General features: G+C 38.7%; 3 protein-coding genes across 3 annotated transcripts in view; 2 read left to right on the top strand and 1 right to left on the bottom strand.

The window, feature by feature from the left end:
* The window catches only part of LOC132543952 (cGMP-dependent protein kinase 1-like), a 102107-nt gene extending 92561 nt beyond the window's left edge, over window positions 1–9546 (top strand). The window contains exons 10-17 of the mRNA XM_060207510.1: window positions 199–286; window positions 2044–2183; window positions 2736–2825; window positions 2958–3099; window positions 5427–5590; window positions 5994–6116; window positions 6494–6623; window positions 6827–9546. Of these exons, the coding sequence (XP_060063493.1) occupies window positions 199–286; window positions 2044–2183; window positions 2736–2825; window positions 2958–3099; window positions 5427–5590; window positions 5994–6116; window positions 6494–6623; window positions 6827–6925 (976 nt within the window). The 3' untranslated portion in view covers window positions 6926–9546. The remainder of the gene's footprint in view (window positions 1–198; window positions 287–2043; window positions 2184–2735; window positions 2826–2957; window positions 3100–5426; window positions 5591–5993; window positions 6117–6493; window positions 6624–6826) is intronic.
* A 4920-nt stretch (window positions 9547–14466) lies between these two features.
* LOC132543948 (DPY30 domain-containing protein 1-like) lies at window positions 14467–16424 on the bottom strand. The gene is made up of 4 exons (XM_060207505.1): window positions 16278–16424; window positions 15496–15618; window positions 14931–15167; window positions 14467–14670 (listed from the first exon to the last, which is right to left on the bottom strand). Exons 1-4 carry the CDS (start codon window positions 16422–16424, stop codon window positions 14608–14610), a joined length of 570 nt encoding a protein of 189 aa, XP_060063488.1. The 3' UTR covers window positions 14467–14607.
* A 793-nt stretch (window positions 16425–17217) lies between these two features.
* LOC132543973 (uncharacterized) lies at window positions 17218–23600 on the top strand. Its single transcript, XM_060207528.1, has 6 exons — window positions 17218–17317; window positions 19796–20019; window positions 20398–20456; window positions 20904–21097; window positions 22399–22466; window positions 23525–23600. The coding sequence occupies exons 1-5, from the start codon at window positions 17218–17220 to the stop codon at window positions 22452–22454; spliced, it is 633 nt and encodes a 210-aa protein (XP_060063511.1). The 3' UTR covers window positions 22455–22466; window positions 23525–23600.
* The last annotated feature ends 265 nt before the right edge of the window (window positions 23601–23865 follow it).

A 23865-nucleotide genomic window follows, 5' to 3' on the forward strand; every position in this document is an offset into this window, starting at 1 on the left:
TGGTTTATAAATCCTTAGTAAACCGGTGTGTGTTAACATCAAAGCCGACTACCTGTGTACAATGTACATGTCAGACAATTCTTCTCGACATTTCAAACACATTAGCAGATAAAAAAAATGATCACAATAAACAATGAAGAACCTTATTACACTAATACCGTAAACAATGTGTGACATATGGCGTTGTGTTTTATTTAGGTTCGACCCCGAGTTTGTAAAACTCAAACTCAGCGACATCAGTATAGTCGCGACTCTTGGAGTTGGAGGTTTCGGCCGAGTAGAACTGGTAAGTGCCTGCTATAGGAGATATCAAAACTTACTTTTTCCTTAGATTTACCGTGTTTTCTTGCTATTTTATGTCTCAAGTACACTTGTTTACATTTCAATACATATGTTGTTTTTGACCCAGGCATTTCTATTACTGCGTTTGATATTGTAAGATACGATTTTATTTGACAAGGGGAGTTATTTATCATCTCCGACGGAAAGACGACGCACAAGTACATTACAACAGATTTTTTTGTTTTTTGTTTATCTCGGGGAGAAAGATCGAGAGGAGGTGTTGATGTAGTTTTAGATTATCTTAGATCTTGGCAAGCTCTACTTTGGAACGAAATTATAGAAAAATGATATAATTTATCACCGTTCTATAAAAAGACGATCCCCATGCTTAGATAGATATGAACAGATGCTGGCCCCACAACTGACAAGGGGTATATATGTGGACGGGTCGTTGGCATTTCAGCAACTTTGGTACATAGGTATAATACGCACTCATCAATTTCCGATAGACCTGCGCGTGCTGCGTTCCTTTTTGTGGTTCGTTGGCTAACAGATAGACATGCACGCGCAGCGAGAGTTATCACCGCTGCGGGAAAACCAACAGGTTAACACATCAAGCCGTAGCAAACGGGTATTTTATTACACCTGAAAAACCTATGCAAATATACATAATGATATTGGTAACGCTAGCCTAGTAAGTTCATTTTGACGTCGCATGTTCCTTTGTTATGATAACATGTCTGTCCCCGTGAGGTACAATTTGTGATGCGGCGACCCCCCAGGCCGCGACCCTGATCTAGGTGTTTTACTCATAACCAAGATTCGTTTTCATTCCAAAGATGTTGTCTCAGCCACTTGTATTGTTTAGAAAGATTACGTGAGGTAATTACAAACCAAAATGTAACTGCCAAGAATTACGTCATGGTTCCGTTATATAAGGCCTTACGTTATTGTCAGTGGGATTGTATTCAGTGATAGGACAGCTGGAAATTAGACAATGACCACGTGTAGGGCCTTTCATCATTTATGAGGTAACATCTCTTGAACAAAAAATGATATGAACTTATGGAAGATGTCGGACTTGTAGCCAACTTAAAAGAACATAAGCAGCTCAACACTTTGCGCTGAATGTACTAAAGCCGTCATTGGCTAACGTTTGTTGAGTCTCATAATCCATGCTCAGAAGAGTCGCCAAATTCCCACCTGTCTCAGAAATGTATCATTGTAGTGCTTTGATGTGTAGTAAGGATAGGTCAAGCGTTAGACAAGATCGTCGTTTCATCGTTCCGCCATAGTCATTATGATCTTGATCTGTGTATTACGACTGTCGACCCACAGACTTGGTGAGGGAGTTATGTTGCGTTGATGATAGCTAGATTTACCACACGTCTGGTCGGGAAATGAATGGTATTGTGGCTATATGCATTCACGGGAATCCCTCTTACTGCCTTCACAAACGGAAAACCACTACCGCCCAACGCATCACAGTAGCTATGTAAATGGTCCGCCGACGTCTCTGTGTTGTCATGTTCGTTATGTAACGATACGTGCACCACCTGTGCAGGAGTTAAGATAGAGTGACCTTGACCTGAATACTTGCATCCCTTCTACCTCTCTCTTACAACTAATAAAATTATTGTTTTCAGCTGCAACACAATTTCGTCTGTTTTGCTGTTAACAGATATTTATTCTATGGTGTTTTGCTTTGTCTAAGTAAACATTGTTATTTTCTGATTATTGTCAAATATTTTTGTTATGTAGGTCCAAGTAAACAATGATAATTCGAAAACATTCGCACTGAAGATCCTCAAGAAGCATCACATTGTGGAAACGAGACAACAAGAACATATCATGAACGAGAAGAAAATCATGTCCGAATCCAGATCCGACTTTATTGTCAGGTCAGTGTGATGAGTCGTTTCGTTTGATTTTAAGCGAACTATGACATTGGGTAATAGTAATAGTAGACATCTTTCATCCACACGCCACCCTCTCCCACTGGCCTTGATAAGGACACGACCGTGACCACGCTCCCCAAGCGGGTTGTTCACCACGTGCTGTTTGTTTATCTAGATGCTATGTTTTATTACCGAAAATTTAATGCGTCGTTACAATAGCATTGCCAAAACGTTGTTAAGTGTGTTACATCAAGTGCAGCAATGGCGTTGGCTTCATCTCTGAGCGTGTTAAAACGCCCTCCGCCATATCACATCAAATCTCGCGCACATATCGCATCACATCTCACGCACGCAGCACGTGGGCCCACATGGCGGACTCTATTATTAACATAAAAATTGAATACATTTCTTATCTCAAAAACCCCTTGTCAGACACGTTTTAGAGTCAAATCCTACTTTGTTTTCTCTTTATCATACAGTTATCTCCCCTTGATCTTTCATGCTGCCATGATAACAAGAAAGCTGTTGTTTTAAGTGTTAATTTGTTACCCACAGACTATATCGCACGTTTAAGGACAGAAAATACCTGTATATGCTACTAGAGGTGTGTTTAGGCGGAGAGCTGTGGACCGTCCTCAGAGACAAGTGAGTAGACACAAATCCCACATGGCTTGATGAAATCCCTTAAATATTATAAGCTCTCAGTAAGATTGATTTCCATTTCTCTGTGATCATTTTCATAATAAAATATTGATATATGATATTTGTATTTCTTAGGGGTTCGTTTGATGACAGCACCACTCGGTTCTACACAGGCTGTGTGGTGGAGGCGTTCGCCTATCTACATAACAAGGGCGTGGTCTACAGGGATCTCAAACCAGAAAACCTCCTCATCGACACTCAGGGATACGTCAAATTGGTGAGTTCGCCAGGATAGGTCACACTACTGGTTAGTGTTGTCATGTGACTCAGAAGATACATTAGTATGGTCAGTATTATCATGTGACACTGATGATATGTCAGTATCATCAACTGCCTCTCAGCGATACATCAAAATCGGTCCAGTGGGGGATGGGGTTGAGCTGTTGAAGTGGTAGAAACAAATCTTTGGAGAACTTCTCGACCGAAGTTATGGTGCAATAAGTTTATATCAGACCAGGGACCGGAACGAGTGCGCACGTGTAGTAACTGTAAACAAAGCGAAACCAAAAACAAAGTTCCCCATTGTTTGCATTATTTACTAACCATATTTTTAATAGATTTCCTATCTTTATGATAAACTACACATATGTTTCAGTTATCGATAGTTCCCCCTATTTATAGTACTGAAATTACGTAATTCAATTTGTAAAGTACCGACTCCCAGGATCAGAATTCCAAACAAATAACTGTAGAATACTTGTATAATATTCTTCAGGTGATAGTAAATCATTAATATCTACATCTCGGTATGATTGCTAGTCTGTTTATTAACCCCTTGTATTGTAAAGTATTCAGTATCATCCCCTCATTCGAAAATTAGAGTATATACTATAGAATTAGACATATGTAAGAGATCCAAGTTCATTGTCTTATTTTATCGTTAGCAAAACAAGATTCTAAATAGTCTTGTGTCACCCATGTGTCTCCAAATAAACGACATATTCCTACCATTCCAACCACACTTGCGTGTCTTTTCCACATCGATATCTTCTCTCACACGCCTCCCCATACCAGTATCTTCTACCACACTACCCACGTGTCTTCCCATACCGATATCTTCTCCCACACTACCCACGTGCCTTCCCATATCGATATCTTCTCCCACACTACCCACGTGCCTTCCCATACCAATATCTTCTACCACATTACCCACGTGCCTTCTCATACCAATATCTTCTCCCGTACAACCCACAGGCCTCCCCATACCAATATCTTCTCCCATACTACCCACGTACCTTCCCATACCATTATCTTCTCCCACACTACCCACGTACCTTCCCATACCATTATCTTCTCCCACACTACCCACAGGCCTCCCCATACCATTATCTTCTCCCACACTACCCACAGGCCTCCCCATACCATTATCTTCTCCCACACTACCCACACGCCCCCCATACCGGTATTTTTTACAAGTCTTATACACGGCTCTACCCACATTGATACCTCTCACCAAAGTTATGCCTTAACAGCCAGGGTCGTTTTGAGGCGTGGTTGCCTTGTACGAACTGGATACCTATTGCATACCGATAGTAGCCAAGAGCCTTGGCTAAGGACACAACAACGATATCACAGGCCGGTCGGTTTCTCCGGTAGTAGAAGGCTCCCTCCAATACAATACCGAGGTCTCTAACGACTGAGTGATGTTGCCTCAAGTCTACATGCATTGGCCAATTACTGAAGTAATTTGTAATTGTGTATGATTTTCCTTTTCCATGTTTTGTCTCCCAGGCCAACCAGTGACTCGCCAACTCCAACATTGTCCAACATACTTAACGTGTTGGATAATACGATATGCCTGTTTCTTCTGACACATTCCTCACATGAACCATTCTTTGTTACATATCAAAACCATGTCAAGTACAGTAGTTATGATTACACGTGTGCTATTTATAGACCATGTTTTGTTGGTAGTTAGGTACGTTCACACTAGTACCACGCACTTTGTAGTAACACCAGGTACAGAAGTAATCTAGTCTAGTCATCACGACGTAACACGATTAATGCCCTATTAAAACCTTCCGCCAGGTCATTGACTTCGAAAGTGGTTACAAATGGGCCCCTCCAACAGCACTTAGTTGGCTATGTAAATAAACCCTTCAACAATCCTAACAGAAAATACTGCAGGATTTACTACTAATACACAAGCGTCGTCATGGAATCGTGTCGTCAAGGCATGTAACACTTATCCAGTCTCTAGATAAAACCTGATCTTCATGTACAAGGTCTGTAGGTGAAATCTCTCAATCCCAGTGATAAAGCTTCCTCAGTTTATAGTTAAAGTCAAGTCATCCCATTGATGCATCTGACTTCAGCTTAAAGTAAAGTCAAGACATTTTAGTTCAGTGATAAATCTTCCTCAGTTCATAGGTAAAGTCAAGTCACCCAGTAGATAAATATTCCTGGCTTTATGCAAATTCTCTTTATCCCGTTTGATATGTAACAAAGTTATGAAACTTACCCAGCCTATAGATGACAGCGCTGGACGTCAATTGGTATTACACAGGTCAATCGGTAAATTTAAGACGAAATCGTTTTTAACAGGTGGACTTCGGTTTCGCTAAAAAGGTCGGACTAGGGAGGAAGACATGGACATTTTGTGGCACCCCAGAGTATGTGGCGCCGGAAATCATTCTCAACAAAGGTCACGATATTTCAGCTGATTATTGGTCCTTGGGAATACTTATGTTCGAGCTGCTGACGGGAAGGTAAGACCCCGGATGTAAACCTTGTAGATAATGATGAACATGTAAATATACTACGTCATGTATAGACTTTAAACACTACCTCAAGGTCAGGAAACTCATTACCTACAGCCGATAGTATGATGATCGTATGGACCAACTTACGTTTTATGCCCTCCTTTCATCACTGGACGTTTTCTGTGTCATTTCAATTCTCGGACAATTAAAGGGACACGTTTGCATACCTCGCCATAGGTTTTCATTTTTTTTTTAAGTTTTCAAAATATTTGACCTTCATTATTGATAAATCAAACTATGTTACACCGCCTTCCATAGATATATTGAATATAAATGACAACATTGCAAAAAATGTTCATGAAGATTACGACATTTTCCCACCAATCATAGAGTCTCTCTTTTGTTACAGTCCGCCTTTCACGGGGCAGGATCCAATGAAAACATACAACATCATTCTTAAAGGAATTGATGCTATTGACTTCCCACGCAAGATCACAAAGAACGCCCAAAACTTAATCAAGAAACTATGCAGGTACGGTAGCGAATCCAATGGAAGTGAAGAAGGATACTGTTATTTATTGAAGTTTAATTGTCGTATCCACTGAACCCCGTCCACAAAAGCGTTAATATAAATAGTCTAAATAGTCTAAACTGTCGTTGAAAATGCACAATTTCGGAACTTCCTACAAGACACATAATACTCTACAATAAAAATAGTTTCAAGCAATTTCTGATGAAATGACAATGTATATACCTTTTAATTATATATATAAACTTGATAAACGCAATAATCAAAATAACACATTTTATCATGTATAGAAATCAGAAGGTAGTCTCATGACTAAATACTCGTGTTGATATAAAACTGACCTCACTGCCAGGATCTTTACACTATCGATATTATTTCAGGGAGACTCCGTCAGAACGTTTAGGGTTCGGACGGGGTGGTGTGCGAGAGATCCAAAAACACAAATGGTTCGAAGGCTTCAATTGGGATGGCCTAAAGAAACGGAGTCACAAACCCCCTATATCGCCTTCGGTAAGTCACTATTACCTGGCAATAAAACAGCATGCAATGCGCATAGATTATTTAAGTATTTACCGTCCATGAACGTTAGTAGATTGAAATAAATGCGAAGATGAAATATCAAAGTACCGGAACAAAATAAGTCATGCAGAATCATGATGCAGCCAACATTTTAAAATCAAAATGTGAATAATTTTTTTTTGTATTTTGTTTAGATAAAAGGCACAACAGATACCTCAAACTTCGACGATTACCCAGAAGAGGAAGACGACCCCCCTCCAGACGACGTTACAGGCTGGGACAAGGATTTCTGAGAATTGTTCCATGGATCGGTATTTGTTATAATAGAGGACTGGCGTCGGAGGTAACCTTACAGGTCACAATCGGAAGTTGTTGTGGGTAACCTTACACGTCACATCCGGAAGTCGTTGTGGGTAATTTCACCAGTCGCAACTGGAAGCCGTTGTGAATGGAGAGCACAATATGACAATGATCTTAGCGTTCAGAGGTGTTTGAACATTACATTGTGAAACAAACGACCTCACTTGAAGTGTAGAAGGTGACGCCATAGACCTTATTGTCGGTCCTTACTCAAACCTAGGAGGCATCACCACAAAGATAGTGGAATTATGTCACATTAAAGGAACGGCGCCCTACATAACCTATGCAGTGTGTGACTAGTGCTGCTCCAGTGACCGACCAAAGTGAGGTGACTGGCTGTGATAGTGTGTGGTATCTTGATCTCCGTGTCGGTAGACATTTGTGTTTTATACTTTCCAGTGTCTGCTGCGTGCCTTACACCATTTACTACGGCCCACATATCCATCCTTGCACGGTGTTTTCAATGTGGCTCGAATTTCGGATGGACACCAGTAGTGATTCGTGTTTGAATTTTCCGGAAAGCCATATCTACCGTTCAACTATTATTTTCCAACCACCGTCCAAGTAGAAGAGAAAACGTTTAAGCGATTCATCAGATTGCGAACACTGCTGGAATCAAGAATCAAGTTTATAGATTGAGAAATGCAAAACACGTATAATATTTAATTGGATAGCTTTGTATGGCAATATAGTAGGTTTTATTGTTAAATGCAGCAAATATGTTAGTCCCAGTTGTTCCTTCGGGAACTGATTAAGTGCTAGTGGTATTGGTGACCCGTGTTACTGAAAATAACGTACTTTTCGCGTGATAAGTCAGGACTCGCGCCATCACCAATTAAAGACACTATCACGTAAAGGAATCATTACAGACTTTAATTACTAAACTAGTACATGTATATTCCATTGACTTTGGTCAGATGCGACCATGTTAACATTTTACATAGATGTTTTTTTTATTGTGCTGCCAAAGAGAGTCGAATTTTTGCAGCTCCTAGAAATTTACATTTGTAATCAGGCAAGTTTGAAAGGAAAATTAAATACATCGCCATAAAATTGATAGATTTGTAAGGAGGGACTGATTTTATAGAAATACAAGTTTATATATAGCAATGTAATGGCTGATGTCAGCTGTACGTTATTTTATAGACATTGTACCGTGCAACACAAGAAACAACTTACGTGACTTGTGTCGGCTCTCTGGTCGACAGAGTCGTGTGACTTGTGTCGACTCATTGTTTGGCACAGTTGTGTGACTTGTGTCGTCTCTCTCTTTGGTACAGTCGTATGACTTGTGTCGACTCTCTGTTCGACAGAGTTGTGCGACTTGTGTCAGCTCTTGGTTCTGCAAAGTTGTTTGACGTGTCGTCTCTCAGTTTGGCGCAATCGTTTGACTTGTGTCGACTCTCTGTTCGACAGAGTTGTGCGACTTGTGTCAGCTCTTGGTTAAACAAAGTTGTGTAGCATGTGTCGGCTCTCAGTTATGCACAGTTGGGTGATTTGTGTCGGCCCCTGTTCGACAGAGTTGTGTGACTTGCGCCAGCTCATGGTTCAGCGCAGGTGCGTGACATGTGTCTGCTCTCTGTTCGACAGAGTTGCACGACATGTGTTAGCTCTTGGTTCAGCACAGTTGTGCGACATGTGTCAGCTCTCGGTTATGCGCAGTTGAGTGACTTGTGTCGGCTCTCTGTTCGGCACAGTTGTCTGACTAGTGTCGGCTCTCTGTTTAGTAGATCTGTTTCTCTGTTCGACAGATTCTTGTGACAGGTGTCGCCTTTCTGGTCTGCAGACTTGTATGACTGTTGTAGGCTCAAGAGTTCGGCAGAACTGTTCTACAAAAGAGAACGGTTTAAGAGAGGGACTACTAGTAAACGAATTTTTACAATTTTTTATTGTTTAGGTGAAGACATTTTAACTTATACGGGGTTTGGTATTAAGTGTTTATATTTAACGGGGTTTATCTAGACTGCTAGCATGTGTGAATGTTACTTAGCCAAATCGTGTGTAGAGAACGGAAGGGACAGTATTTTATGTACATATGTTTCGTGTGTTTAGTATCTCCGATTAGTTGTTCGACTGTATCGTTTTACTATTATACTGACGAATGGGCTGTTGTGTTATTGTATACTCACAGTATATATCGACATCCCGACATTAACCTTGGTTGTGGTGGCCAGTTCAACCGGATTATGGTCAGCTGAGATCTATCTCCAACAACTTTTAAGTTCACGACGATTCTATCTGTTTAATGAAATCTGACTACAGGGCTATATTTATACGGACTATTCTGTTCTGTAAGGGATATTTTGTGATATTTTTTTCAGTAATCCTAATTATTACATATGTAAAGAAATTGTTGATGACGTTTATAATGGTGCTGTAGTCTAAGGTAATGTATCTGTCCGATCGTCCGTTCGTCTCTACTGGACGTACGAAGGGACATATAACTCCAATTTACTACTTGCCAATGTTGGGTATTCTACTGAAGGGTAACGTGCCTTACATAGTGGTCATGTGACTATTTTGATAGAAAATAAAGAATTCTGAAATACTCTTACCTGATGTTTCTGTCATGTTTTCTCGTTTTATCTAGCCTGTAGATAGTAGTAGAAGTTTTCAGACTATCCCAGCAATGGTCAACATGACCACAATTTGTCTCTAAATGCTAGAGTAACGAAGTTAATGTACACTGATATTTTGTATTAGAAACAATGGACCGTCAGAGCACTGCTTGTTTACAGATACCATGACAACGTACATAACACTCCCAAATATATACCTGCTCCTTTACCTAGGCTTTTATGGTAACTACTTCTGATGGGTTGATGAATCAGATGTAAAGGAATTTGTTTTGAAAAGCATACATATATCTCCATAGTATTATAAACAATCGAAGAGAATATTTACACATGAACAAAATATATAAATACAAAATTGATAAAGCTTAGGCAAAATATAACAAAGATTTACGAGCATTGAACACATATACATGTATCTTCATATCGTATTAGTGAAATAAATATCCTTAATGATTTCACAGCGTTGACCATAGAACTCCTCTGTATTTTTCATCAACCTACATTGTTCGAAACCCTGTGCTTTAAGTTCACGGGGATTGTGATATTGGAAGCAAACGGCACATTCAGCTTGTAAATACTGCAGATTTTGGAATCATGGAACTTACTATCTAGAAATGGAATTTCTAAGTAGACAAATTGAAATAATCATGCTTGTGACATTGCTTAACAGAAAGATGTCCCATCTGAGAAGTCACATTGAAGAGACTGCCGTGTTCGTGTATGTATATTTCTTGATATACAAAACAAGACATCATATTGTCATCTAAATGTGAACTTGGAGTTATAAGCATTGGCCTCTAGAATCCAGGGCCCAAAATAGCGAAATATTGGTGTCGCTGTTGACCTTCCTGTTGAGAGTTCAAAAAGCGCAAAACAGTTTTGTGATTTTCACTACATACATCTTTTATCCAGTCCCATAATTTATATTTATTTTTACGTTTATTTTAAACCTGAATACAAGATCCCGGGACTCTAATACGGAAAGTGTGTTTAGAAGCTAATTCCGTGTATATCTGTGTTTTTCTACAGCGTGAATCACACGAATGAAATCCTTTATACAATGAATGGCTTTCTATCCATGTCAGATATTTTTCTTTCAGTTTACTTTCAGTTTCAGAGCAACATCTCATTGTACCATAAATTTCATTATACATAGTACAGCATGATAAAGACAGTTAGATACGGAATCAATTCATGTTGAAGTGACTTTCTCAGGACATCAGTACCTTGTACCATATACCCTCTCAGGCCACATGTACTACATCATAAACGTGTTACCCTCCCAGGACATCAGTACCTTGTAATAAACCTCTCAGGCCTGATGTGCTATTGATGTCCTCCCAGGACATAAGCAGCACATAATAAACGTTACTGATGTGCTATTGATGTCCTGGGAAGGTAACCCGTTTATGATGTGCTACTGATGTCCTTAGAAGGTAACCCGTTTATGATGTGCTACTGATGTCCTTAGAAGGTAACCCGTTTATGATGTGGTTCCTATGACCTGAAAGGGTAACCCGTTTATGATGTGCTACTGATGTCCCTAGAAGGTAACCCGTTTATGATGTGGTACCTATGACCTGAAAGGGTAACCCATTTATGATGTGGTACATATGGCCTGAGAAGGTAACCCGTTTATGATGTGCTACTGATGTCCTTAGAAGGTAACCCGTTTATGATGTGGTTCCTATGACCTGAAAGGGTAACCCGTTTATGATGTGCTACTGATGTCCTTAGAAGGTAACACGTATAGGATGTGATACTGATGTCCTGATATATACAGCTCTGGCCCATGAAGGTAACAAAATATACACAGCTCTGGCCCATGAAGGTAACAAAATATATACAGCTCTGGCCCATGAAGGTAACAAAATATTCACAGGTCTGGCCTGTGAAAATGACAAAATATACAGCCTACATGTGAAAGGGTAAGCCGTTTATGATGTGGTACCTATGACCTGAAAGGGTAAGCCGTTTATGATGTGTTGCTGATGTCCTGAGAAGGTAACCTATTGTGGGATTGTCTTTGGGGTCAAAAGGTCAACTAAAAAGGTCACGATTGCTAACAGGAGATTTCTGGTTTCCAGATGATAACTTGCTTCAAAAAGTTTAATTACAGCACGGTAGGGGTCCTGTGTTGCTTGCAACACTAACTGTAAGCTTGTTGAACTTTCACATGTAGGCTGTATATTTTGTCATTTTCACAGGCCAGAGCTGTATATAGCTGTATATATTTTGTTACCTTCATGGGCCAGAGCTGTATATATCAGGACATCAGTATCACATCATATACGGGTTTCCCTTTCAGGTCATATGTAACACATCATAAACGGGTTACCTTCTCAGGACATCAGCAACACATCATAAACGGGTTACCTTCTCAGGACATCAGCAACACATCATAAACGGGTTACCTTCTCAGGATATCAGCAACACATCATAAACGGCTTACCTTCTCAGGACATCAGCAACACATCATAAACGGGTTACCTTCTCAGGACATCAGCAACACATCATAAACGGGTTACCTTCTCAGGACATCAGCAACACATCATAAACGGGTTACCTTCTAAGGACATCAGTAGCACATCATAAACGGCTTACCCTTTCAGGTCATAGGAACCACATCATAAACGGGTTACCTTCTAAGGACATCAGTACCACATCATAAACGGGTTACCTTTTAAGGACATCAGTAGCACATCATAAACGGGTTACCCTTTCAGGTCATAGGTACCACATCATAAACGGGTTACCTTCTAGGGACATCAGTAGCACATCATAAACGGGTTACCTTCTAGGGACATCAGTAGCACATCATAAACGGGTTACCTTCTAAGGACATCAGTAGCACATCATAAACGGGTTACCTTCTAAGGACATCAGTAGCACATCATAAACGGCTTACCCTTTCAGGTCATAGGAACCACATCATAAACGGCTTACCCTTTCAGGTCATAGGTACCACATCATAAACGGCTTACCCTTTCAGGTCATAGGAACCACATCATAAACGGGTTACCTTCTCAGGACATCAGTAGCACATCATAAACGGGTTACCTTCTCAGGACATCAGCAACACATCATAAACGGGTTACCTTCTCAGGACATCAGCAACACATCATAAACGGGTTACCTTCTCAGGACATCAGCAACACATCATAAACGAGTACCTTCCTCTGCTGACATTATATATATATATTGTACTAAATATTGTTAGCACAAAGTCGCATGTTACTTTCGCGGGGACAAATCTGTATATCTAATGCCACTTCCACGGGACATGCAGTATATCTAATGCCACTTTCATCGGTCAGGCTCTATTTTCATTGCCACTTTCAAAGGTCTTGCCGTATATCTAATGCCACTTTCAAAGGTCTTGCTGTATAACTAATGCCACTTTCACATGTCAGACATTATTTTTTATGCCACTTTCACAGGTCATGCCGCATATCTAATGCCACTTTCAAAGGTCTTCCTGTATATCTAATGCCACTTTCAAAGGTCTTGCTGTATAACTAATGCCACTTTCACATGTCAGACATTATTTTTAATGCCACTTTTACAGGACAGGCTGTATAACTAATGCCATTTCCACAGATCAGGCTGTATATTTTATGTCACAATTACAGGTGCCGTTGAAACTGCAACGGACTACAATGCTTATCGTCGTCTGTCTGTCTGTCTGTCTGTCCGGACCGGATGATATCTTGCATAAGGGATGACCGATAAGGTTAAAACTTGATAAAATGTCAATTTAGTATGAGATCTAGTGTTGGATTGTGTTTGGGGTCAAGAGATCTACTACAAAGGTCACTGTTACTAAAAATAGATTTTTGATTCCAGATGATAACTTGAGTTAGGGATAGCTGATCAGGTTTAAACATGATACAATATTAGGTTAGGAAACCTATTGTGCGATTGTCTTTGGGGTCAAAAGGTCAACTACAAAGGTCACGGTTGCTAACAGGAGATTTTTGGTTTCCAGATGATAACTTGCTTGAAAAATTTTAATTACAGCACGGTAGGGGTCCTGTGTTGATTGCAACACTTACTGTAAGCTTGTTGAACTTTCACATGTAGGCTGTATATTTTGTCATTTTCATGGGCCAGAGCTGTGAATATTTTGTTACCTTCATGTGTCAGAGCTGTGTATATTTTGTTACCTTCATGGGCCAGAGCTGTATATATTTTGTTACCTTCATGGGCCAGAGCTGTATATATTTTGTTACCTTCATGGGCCAGAGCTGTATATATTTTGTTACCTTCATGGGCCAGAGCTGTGTATATTTTGTTACCTTCATGGGCCAGAGCTGTGTATATTTTGTTACCTTCATGGGCCAGAGCTGTATATATTTTGTTACCTTCATGGGCCAGAGCTGTATATATTTTGTTACCTTCATGGGCCAGAGCTGTGTATTTTATGTTACCTTCATGGGCCAGAGCTGTATATATTTTGTTACATTCAATTATGTTTCCTCTCATGTGGTTCCGTGTTCTAAATATATTCTCCAATACCTAATAACCCATTTTTCTATTTTAGAGAATTTCCCCTGACAATATCTATTTGTAATATATAATAAATTCTTATTTTCATATCTGAATTTTATTATACAACATTACTATAACATATTTTGTGTACATTATATAATTTTGGCTAACAATGCAAGAGTTGTCTCCCTTATAATTCATTTTCACACACATCCACACATCCTCGTACCCAGTTCAACAAATACATCTAGCCAAGATATTGTTACATATTACAGGACAAATCTTCATGGACGGCTGAGGAAACTTATCACAGTTAGGCCAGTAATCACAAAGGCTGGTCAGTCCAGCATAAATCTGCCAGTAGCTCTTCTTTTATATCCAAAATAGTTTAAACAGCTTTGGCGAACAAATAGTTGAAGGTTTCCTTTGATTCATCTTTAGACACTTTCCAGACAACTTTTTATATCCTATCTACATATTAGTAAATGCCTCATTGTCAATGATATGATGTTTTGATTTTTGTGACTTGAACTATCAGGTATATCTATCTACGATGCTTCTTGCTCTGGTGGAGCCTCTCCTCCTTCCTCCTTTGCTTGCTCACCGTCCTCCTGTAGGCAGAAGTGTTCAAATCATTATACATTCACTGATATATATCATATTAATAGTGATTTGATTACTAAAGCCTTTCTACACATTAAGTATATCTAACACTAAAAACCAGAGAGTATATTTTATGACTTTAGACAATGGAAGTACTTAAATATACATATGTTCCTGCCCCTGTAACTATACTCAACTGTATGCATTTGAGTACTTAACATGAACACTTACTCAACATTAACTAATACCGGTAATAACAAACACAAACCTCTTTTGGTACAGACACCTCCTCTGTTGTCTCCTCACTTGGTTTCTGTGCTTCTTCTGCAGGTGTTTCTGTTGCCTCGCTAGGTTTTTCTGCCTCCTCTGTTACCTCTGGTGCAGCCTCTTCCTGGATTTGAGCCACTGTTGGTTTGATTTCTTCCTCTGTGGGCTCCTGTGCCTCCATCACTGGTGGCAGCTTAGTTGGGGATGAACTCTCCTTCTTAGCACGCTCCTCCTCAGCCTACCAGAGGGGACAACGCAAATATCATAAATTGTTCTTTTAAGTTCAATGAACAGATCCAATTTATTTACTAAATTATAACTGCAGAACTTTTATAAAGATTCCAACTGCAAAATATGACCACTTTATTGATCTTTCAAATTAAGAACAGTTTTTTTTAAAAACAATGTCTACCACAATATAATGCCATGAAAACATGCTTGAAAATTTCCTTGTAATTGTGAAATACATCCCTGGTATAACCAAGCCTTTGTGAAGTGTACAATCACAATCAAACATAATAACAATGAAAATAAGTGAGACCAAGTGTAATTAGGTAAACACTTGCCTTTCTTCTCTCTTCATCTTCTTCTGCAATTTTCATAGCTTCTTCTTTCCTTTTTGCTTGTATTTCCTTCTCTTTTTCAAAGTTGTCTTGTTCCAGAATTAGCATCCTCTTTTCATTTTCTTTCTGGAAAAAATGGTTCATACATTAAGATTAAATTTAGTTTTATAATTACATAATCCAAACTAAGAATAATCTGACCAAATTTAATGTGTGGTACTAATCATGTTGAAGGTTTATGAGCCACAATAACATGTCACATATATAAAAATGTCACAGCAGTGTAATCAGTCAGGTCACTTTGAATATGATTGAATATGATTGAATATGATCAGCAGTTGTGTAAGCCATATCAATTCAAACTCATATAATTTGATAAAGATTTGCTTATTCTTATTAAAAATTATATAAAGACTGTTGATTTTAATATTGATATTTTGTTTGTATATTATAACCATCTGTATGAGTTCAATTAATTCAAAAACAATATCTCGTTTGTTCATATTGTACAGTTATGTAACTTCATCAAAATGTTCCAAAAAATCTAAATAGTAATGTCATAAATAATCATGATCATTGATACCTATTTCCACTACATGCCCACTTTACAAATGATACTGACTTTAATATACTTCCTGATTTAATAATTTTATTGATAAATATAAGTACATCTAATTGTCAGAAAATAATTGAACCTATTTACGACCTCAAATAACTTATTCACACAGATAATGATTGGTGAATGACTACAAATCAGCTACAATAACCTTAGAATCAAACCTTACTTGAGCTTTGTATTGTTCGTTTTCTTTCATCTTGTACAACCATTGTGCAATGTACTCTACTGGATCCCTGGGTCTTTTTTCTGCTACTTCTGATAAGCAGGCAGCAAGGCAAGACCCTAGCTGTTTCTTGAGATAGGCAGAATCCATGCTAACACCTGCGTTGTAAAGTAGAAATTAAAATATGTCACTTCCAATCATACAAAATTAAATATAACTCAACAACGATTTAGTTTAAAATCTATTCTACATATGTATATCATAGTTGTTACTGTCATAGCGTATCGGACAATGAACAGTTTGACTAAAATATACTTGCTATGAATCCACGTGCCCTAATGTATGGACGTTAGTCAGGAAATGTACTGTATTGTGTGTGAAATTGGGGGAAGGAGAGGGGGGCGGTTTCGGTCAGCAAATAAAACGACGTGGCTGTTCATTGATAATTAATACATATATCACCAGCAGTTACCATGTGCTATCATTGGAATGTACAAGAATACTTTATTGTCCTAGTTAGTCTAGTATTCCGAAACGTTAACATGTGAACCAATTCACTGACGAAGTTGGCTTCCTTCACGACCGTCGTTCACTACATCACATTTCGTTAAAAAACAACAAATGACTTGAATGAAAAACCCATATGCAAGTATCTGTTTAGGGAAGATATTTAGATACACTATTAACTACAACTAAAATATCTGTGAACATCATTTCAAGCACTAGAAATCGTTCTTACCAACTTCTATTTCAGCTCTTGTTCCTATGCAGCCTCGTTTTAGAATAACAACTTCCGGTATTTCCTTAGTTACACTTGACAATGGCGTCTCGTTGCTAGCGAGAGGTAATCAGGTGTGGACTCACCTCGTGTTCAGGCCTAGTACGACCCGTGTGGGCATTTAACAGATCAGAGGAAGTAGCTTATCTTAAAAAGGCGGCAGCAATGACTACCAAAGTGTCGTTTGCTGACAATAATGATCCAAGAAGCATTTACAATGTCATTGATGGAAATGAACCCTGGGCCGGAAGAATGCTTTTTACAGGTAATGTATTGTTAACTCTTAATTGTACTGATAAATCAATATTAATTTAAGTATAATTAATAGATATTACAAGAACAAAAAAAAAATATTTGTAACCGTGTGTTGCAAATTCAGTTAAGTCTACATCATATGTAAGATCGTTGTCATAACTTTGGGACAACTTTGGCTCAGTTTAGGAGTGGTGCAGTAGGGTTAGTATGTTAGCACAGTAAGACCGACTTAATACACATATCTCCAGTGAAAAGAGCGTCAAATACACATTCTGTAAAGGCTTGTATTTACACTTGCGGTTGGTTATCAATACGTATTTACATAGGGTGTTAAAACCAGACGGAATGTAAATATGCTTTAAATAATAGTTTAATTTCGAAAACTTAAAGCTGGAAGTTTATCGCCCAAATCTTATTAATCATTATAAATAAATGTAGGCCTATGAAGGCTTTATTCATTTACCGGTAGATTAATGAATTATTAAGTATTGTCTAGATCCATTTGTTTGGCCCGTGCGTTTTAGGTTTAATTGTTGTGAAGTTAGGGTTCACTTATCTAGAAGTCTGTAATAAATTGGCCATTACATAAGATTTTTTTTATAAATGTTATAAGATATTTTACGGGCCTTATTATTTGCGCGCAATGAATGCCACATGTAATAGTATTTCATTATGTATCTCTTTTTGACATTCTGCATTTTCTGAAATTGATATGCGCATACAATATGTATATCACTGAAATAAAAGCGAAATACTATACATATATGTCATTACCGTGTGGTTACCTTTGAGTATTTGTGCCGTAGTCAAAAGGCACGTCGGATTTTATTCTGTTCGGCTTAAACTACACATATCACGCGAGAGAAGTTATGTGGGACCAAACAAAACCCCCAACGAACCACACACACACACACACACACACACACACACACACACACACACACACACACACACACACACACACACACACACACACACACTCACTCACACACACACACACACACACACACACACACACACACACACACACACACACACACATACACACACACACACACATACACACACACATACACACACACACACAATCATTACCCTGAAATATATTCGTCATTTTAAAATTCAATTTAGCAGTGCTAGTGATGATTGACTATGCGATCAGTTGTGTCCCAGTAGATGGCTGAATGGTAACAGTAACTAGGATGATTGGTAAAATCAATAAAACATTCACTAAAGCGGTAAAAAATGTTAAATATTAATTAGGTAGGGAATACCTGGCGCCGTCAATACACAGCAGACTACTTGTAACATGTAGTTTATAACAATTTGGCGTAATTATCTCTCGTTATTGGACGCATGAACTCAGCAAATTGTATACAACACAATGGGAAATAAGAAATTGTGATTTCTCCCCTATTATTCTGTGCCATCCATAATACAAGTAATCATACAGAGTTTTACAATATCAACTCTGTAGGCCAAGAAAATATTGAAGTCCTTGTTAGTAATTCCACGTCTCATGAATACCACTGAGCTATTTTTTCCTATCTTGAGTAATATCCGAACCATTCTCTTTATCCGTACGTAATATGCCAATCATTTACTCATTTCATATATATCACAAGCATTTTATCGTTCTGTTTGCAATATCCTATTCTTTCACAGATTCGGTATATAATAATATTTCAATAATTTACGCATTTTATACATGATATCCAAACCAATTACCTTTTCGGTGCATATTCTTCCAACCATTTAATATCGTATCCGTTTACTCAATGAAATATCACAAACATTTCCTCTTGTCGTACTTTATATCTCAGTCGTATTTACTTATTTCGAATGAAATATCCCAGCCATTTCCTCTTTACATGATTAATACCCCACAAAAATATGTAATATCCCAGCCATTTCCTCTTTACATGGTTAATATCCCACAAAAATATGTAATATCCCAGCCATTTCCTCTTTACATGGTTAATATCCCACAAAAATATGTAATATCCTAATTATTTCCTTTTTCTGAATACATTTCCCATCATTTACTCATTCCACCTGTATTGTCTCGAGCAAGTACCATTTGATCTGAAGGATAATATATGTTATAGTTTTTTTTCTGTAATTCACTGATGTATATTTTGTGGTGTGATTGCAGTGGATTTCAGCGTGATACCGCTGTTATATTTTGTATTATAATAGCACAAGGGTCTCAATATGCCATTGTTATATTGTGGTGTAAACATTGTTATATTTTGTATTATAATAGCGCTAGAGTCTCAATATGCCATTGTTATATTGAGGTGTAAACACTGTTATATTTTGTATTATAATAGCGCTAGAGTCTCAATATGCCATTGTTATATTGAGGTGTAAACACTGTTATATTTTATGGTACGATATCATTGTTATATTTTGTGGTATGATAACACTGTTATGAGGAATGATAACTTGAATTAGAGATCGGACATGTGACACTTTGTCATTACAGGCCCTGATGCTAACAGGGACCACAGGGTGACAGTAGAACAGGAACACAGACATATAGGTATCGGGACTATGTCTGCCGAGGGCACGGGCGAGGCGGATTACATTTGGAGGGCGGGCGCCCAGACTCCCCACCCTAGACCTCGCTCACGGATGGTTGGTGAGGTGGGCTGGGGCGTTCCCTGTATGACTGACTGGAAGATGCCTCGTTCTGGCAGGCAGGTCGTGGTATGTATTTGTGCTCGTGTTGTATGGGATTTGAGAGATAGACTGGTATTTTAATGGTTTGTTATCATCCTGAACCATACTATGTATTAACTAAAAACATGAAGACGTATTTCTAAACTTGACGTATTGGGAAAACATCACATACAAGTTTTTATATAACATAAAATATCTGATATAGGTCCGGGAAGAAGGGGATTAAGACCGTTGATGTCTATTTGCACAGACTTAGCTAGCTAAGTCTGTTATTTCATTGAAGTTGTTAATACGGTACCATAGCTGTTCTTATTAGTAAGTAACCAGGACTAGCTCGGTATGGTCAAGAGTTTTGTAGTTATATACGGCACATTTCAATTGTATTTTTTACATTTTATTTTCCAGTTGGGAGAATTTAGGCAGGAATGTGAAGATCGTTACTCCCATCTTTATCAAAACCCCTGGTGAGTTGTGTCAGTATCGTCAGAATATTTATGTATACACGGATTGAAGTGTGATAAGTCTGCATATCGCATACTTCCTTTTAACGGATTTAATAAATATCGATCAATATTGACGAATTCCATATCACCAACAAACGTACGTACACTTACGTATATACGATCTACCATGGGAAGTTTTCCATGGGTTCAGTTTAATGAAAGGCACAAAGGTTCTCATTGTGTAACGTAAATCAACTAAAGTTGTTATCGGTATATAATTAAATTATTTTAATAACAGTTGTCAAGCAATGAATGTTTATCGTATACAGCAGAAAACTCATTAAACGTTTCATTAACTCAATCCAGGTGTAAAAGGAGGGGGTTGGTATGGCATGTGCGTAGCGTTAAATACGGTCTCAGTGGACGCAAAGCGATATACATATGAACGTACATAATCTACCCTTACAGGTACCCCGGACCAAGGGATGACGTCACACCTGGGTCGGACGCCTCTTTGGTGATGAACGTGTACAGGCCGAGAACTACAGCCGGGAACACTCGCTCAGGTAGTAGTCGGCCACGGCCACTAAATAGCCCCTACAGCCAGACACCAGTTACCAAAGGGCGGCCATCATACGATATACTTAGGGTTACCCATACAGGTACCGATTGTTACACTTTGGTAGATATCGAGTTGATGTAGATACTCTTCTTCGACTCTGGCTACAGCTGCTGAGTGGTTCTGGGTACTGGTGTTGACATAGTCTTACTAATACAGTTATATTCCACATATTGTTTTCGTCTTTCAAAGATACTAATACTTTTCTTTACAACTTTCATTACTCTCTCCAATTTATTTCTTCAATTTATACCATGCATTTACAGCTTCCGTCTATTCCGCTTATCGTACTATTTCCGTTTATCCCGCTTACAACTTTCATCTACCATTTATAACTTCCGCTTATCCTCTTCTTACTTCTGTCAATGCCCTTACTATGGCTGCCGTCCTTGCGCTTGTTACTTCCGTCTTTTCCCTTATAGCCCCTGTCTGTGCCCTTACAAATCCAATCTTTGCCTTTACAACTAACGTCTATTCCATTTATTACTTTTGTCTATCGGATTCTTATTATTTTTTCGGTACCACTTCTATTGTAGTTTGTCCTGCATATTGCCTGCATCTATGTCATTTTTTTTTACTTCCTCTCTCCAATTAATTTATATGTATATGCAATACTTATACCGGTAATCTACCGTCTGTGTACATATTCCGGGTGTGTACGTACACATTTACATATACTGGTTGTCTTCCACTCACGTGTAAGTACATATACCGGATGTGTACGTACACATTTACATATACCGGTTGTCAATCCCTCATATGTAAGTACATATGCCGGGTGTGTACGTACACATTTACCTTTTCCGGTTGTCTATCCCTCATGTGTATGTACATGTACCGGATGTGTTTGTGCACATTTACCTTTTCCGGTTGTCTATCCCTCATGTGTATGTACATATACCGGATGTGTTTGTGCACATTAACCTTTTCCGGTTGTCTATCCCTCATGTGTATGTACATGTACCGGATGTGTTTGTGCACATTTACCTTTTCCGGTTGTCTATCTCTCATGTGTATGTACTTACACTGGAAGCCTATCGCCTTGTTATAATGATAAATATCCGTATACTTACCTTACTGATCCAACATTTTATTGTATTTTTTATAGTGTATACTTAAATGTAAATATATCTTTCTTAGCTGTATATATGTGCTAATTTATTCTATACTATCTCGTTGTATATTTCCAACATTTAAAAGTTATAAAGAGGTGCGAGATCTTGAATGAAAGATAAAATAAATGTAAATTACAAAAGAAGAAGAAACTGATAAAGACAGGAGTATTTGTTTGTTTGTCTTTGGTATGGATGTCATTTGTAACAAATCGTCCACTTGGTTTTTCAGGCAACATGGACGCTCAGCCGAGTAGTTCGGACCAGGATACGTCCACCACAGAGTGAAAATAACCAATGGTCAGTGAAAGCTATTCTGATGTGATGTTGTAATTATGGTAACAATAATGTTTTCGCCAAAGCCTTCAGTTTTTGTATTTGTTGTCTCCGTTTCATATTGTTTTTTATCAATTTCTTGTCGGGAAGATGCACGAATATCTTGTATTTTTTAATTTTTGTAACAATTTTATGGAAGACGATAAAATCATGCAAATTGCCCCCTTTGCAGTATCGTCAGGTCAGTTGCCCTATTAACGGTATCGTCAGGTCAGTTGTCCTATTGACGGTATCGTCAGGTTAGTTGTCCCATTGACGGTATCGTCAGGTCAGTTGCCCCATTGACGGTATCGTCAGGTCAGTTGTCCCATTGACGGTATCGTCAGGTCAGTTGTCCCATTGATGTATCGTCTGACCAATTGCCCTTTTGGCGGTATCGTCTGATCAGTTGTCCTATTGACAGTATCATCAGGTCAGTTGTCCCATTGACGGTATCGTCAGGTCAGTTATCCCATTGACGGTATCGTCAGGTCAGTTGTCCCATTGATGTATCGTCTGACCAATTGCCCTATTGACGGTATCGTCAGGTCAGTTGTCCTATTGACGGTATCGTCATGTCAGTTGTCCTATTGACGGTATTATCAGGTCAGTTGTCCCATTGACGGTATCGTCAGGTCAGTTGTCCCATTGACGGTATCGTCTGGTCAGTTGTCCCATTGACGGTATCGTCGGGTCAGTTGTCCCATTGACGGTATCGTCAGGTCAGTTGTCCCATTGACGGTATCGTCTGATCAGTTGTCCCATTGACGGTATCATCAGGTCAGTTGTCCCATTGACGGTATCGTCTGATCAGTTGTCCCATTGACGGTATCGTCAGGTCAGTTGTCCTATTGACGGTATTATCAGGTCAGTTGTCCCATTGACGTCATCATTTTGCTCAGACAATGTCGACGTTATGGCCTTTTCAGCTGTCATATAGTTGTCGTTTGTCTGAAATGTTACGTCAACATCCCCATGGTACTGGTTAAATGTAGCTAACTTAGCAATGTTTACCAGATTGTAAAGTCATTTTTATATTGCAGACACGAAGAAGTGGAATGAGGATCTGGGACATTTTGAAAAGGAATGGTGCTTTTAGCATTTTAGTCTGGACGCGGTCTGATTGGGTCATGTGATTTAATTGAGGGACGTGCAATACACAGCTAACGATTTTCTATCCACACACCGCATCAGTATTAAGTTACTATGGTAACATAGTCTTGCCAGTTACAATAGGACTGTGTAGGCTGTACGCTCGCTATTGTTATAGATTCTATATAGTGTTCATTCACAAAACAGTATTTTCTATATAGCTTTATGTTATCGTTCTATTTGCACAGGTATTATTGATATATTTTAGATATACACACTGCTCAATGCTGCA

This window comes from Ylistrum balloti, unplaced genomic scaffold, assembly GCF_031769215.1.
Source record: "Ylistrum balloti isolate Yb309-2 unplaced genomic scaffold, AGI_CSIRO_Ybal_v1 Utg369772, whole genome shotgun sequence".
NCBI classification, from domain to species: domain Eukaryota; kingdom Metazoa; phylum Mollusca; class Bivalvia; order Pectinida; family Pectinidae; genus Ylistrum; species Ylistrum balloti.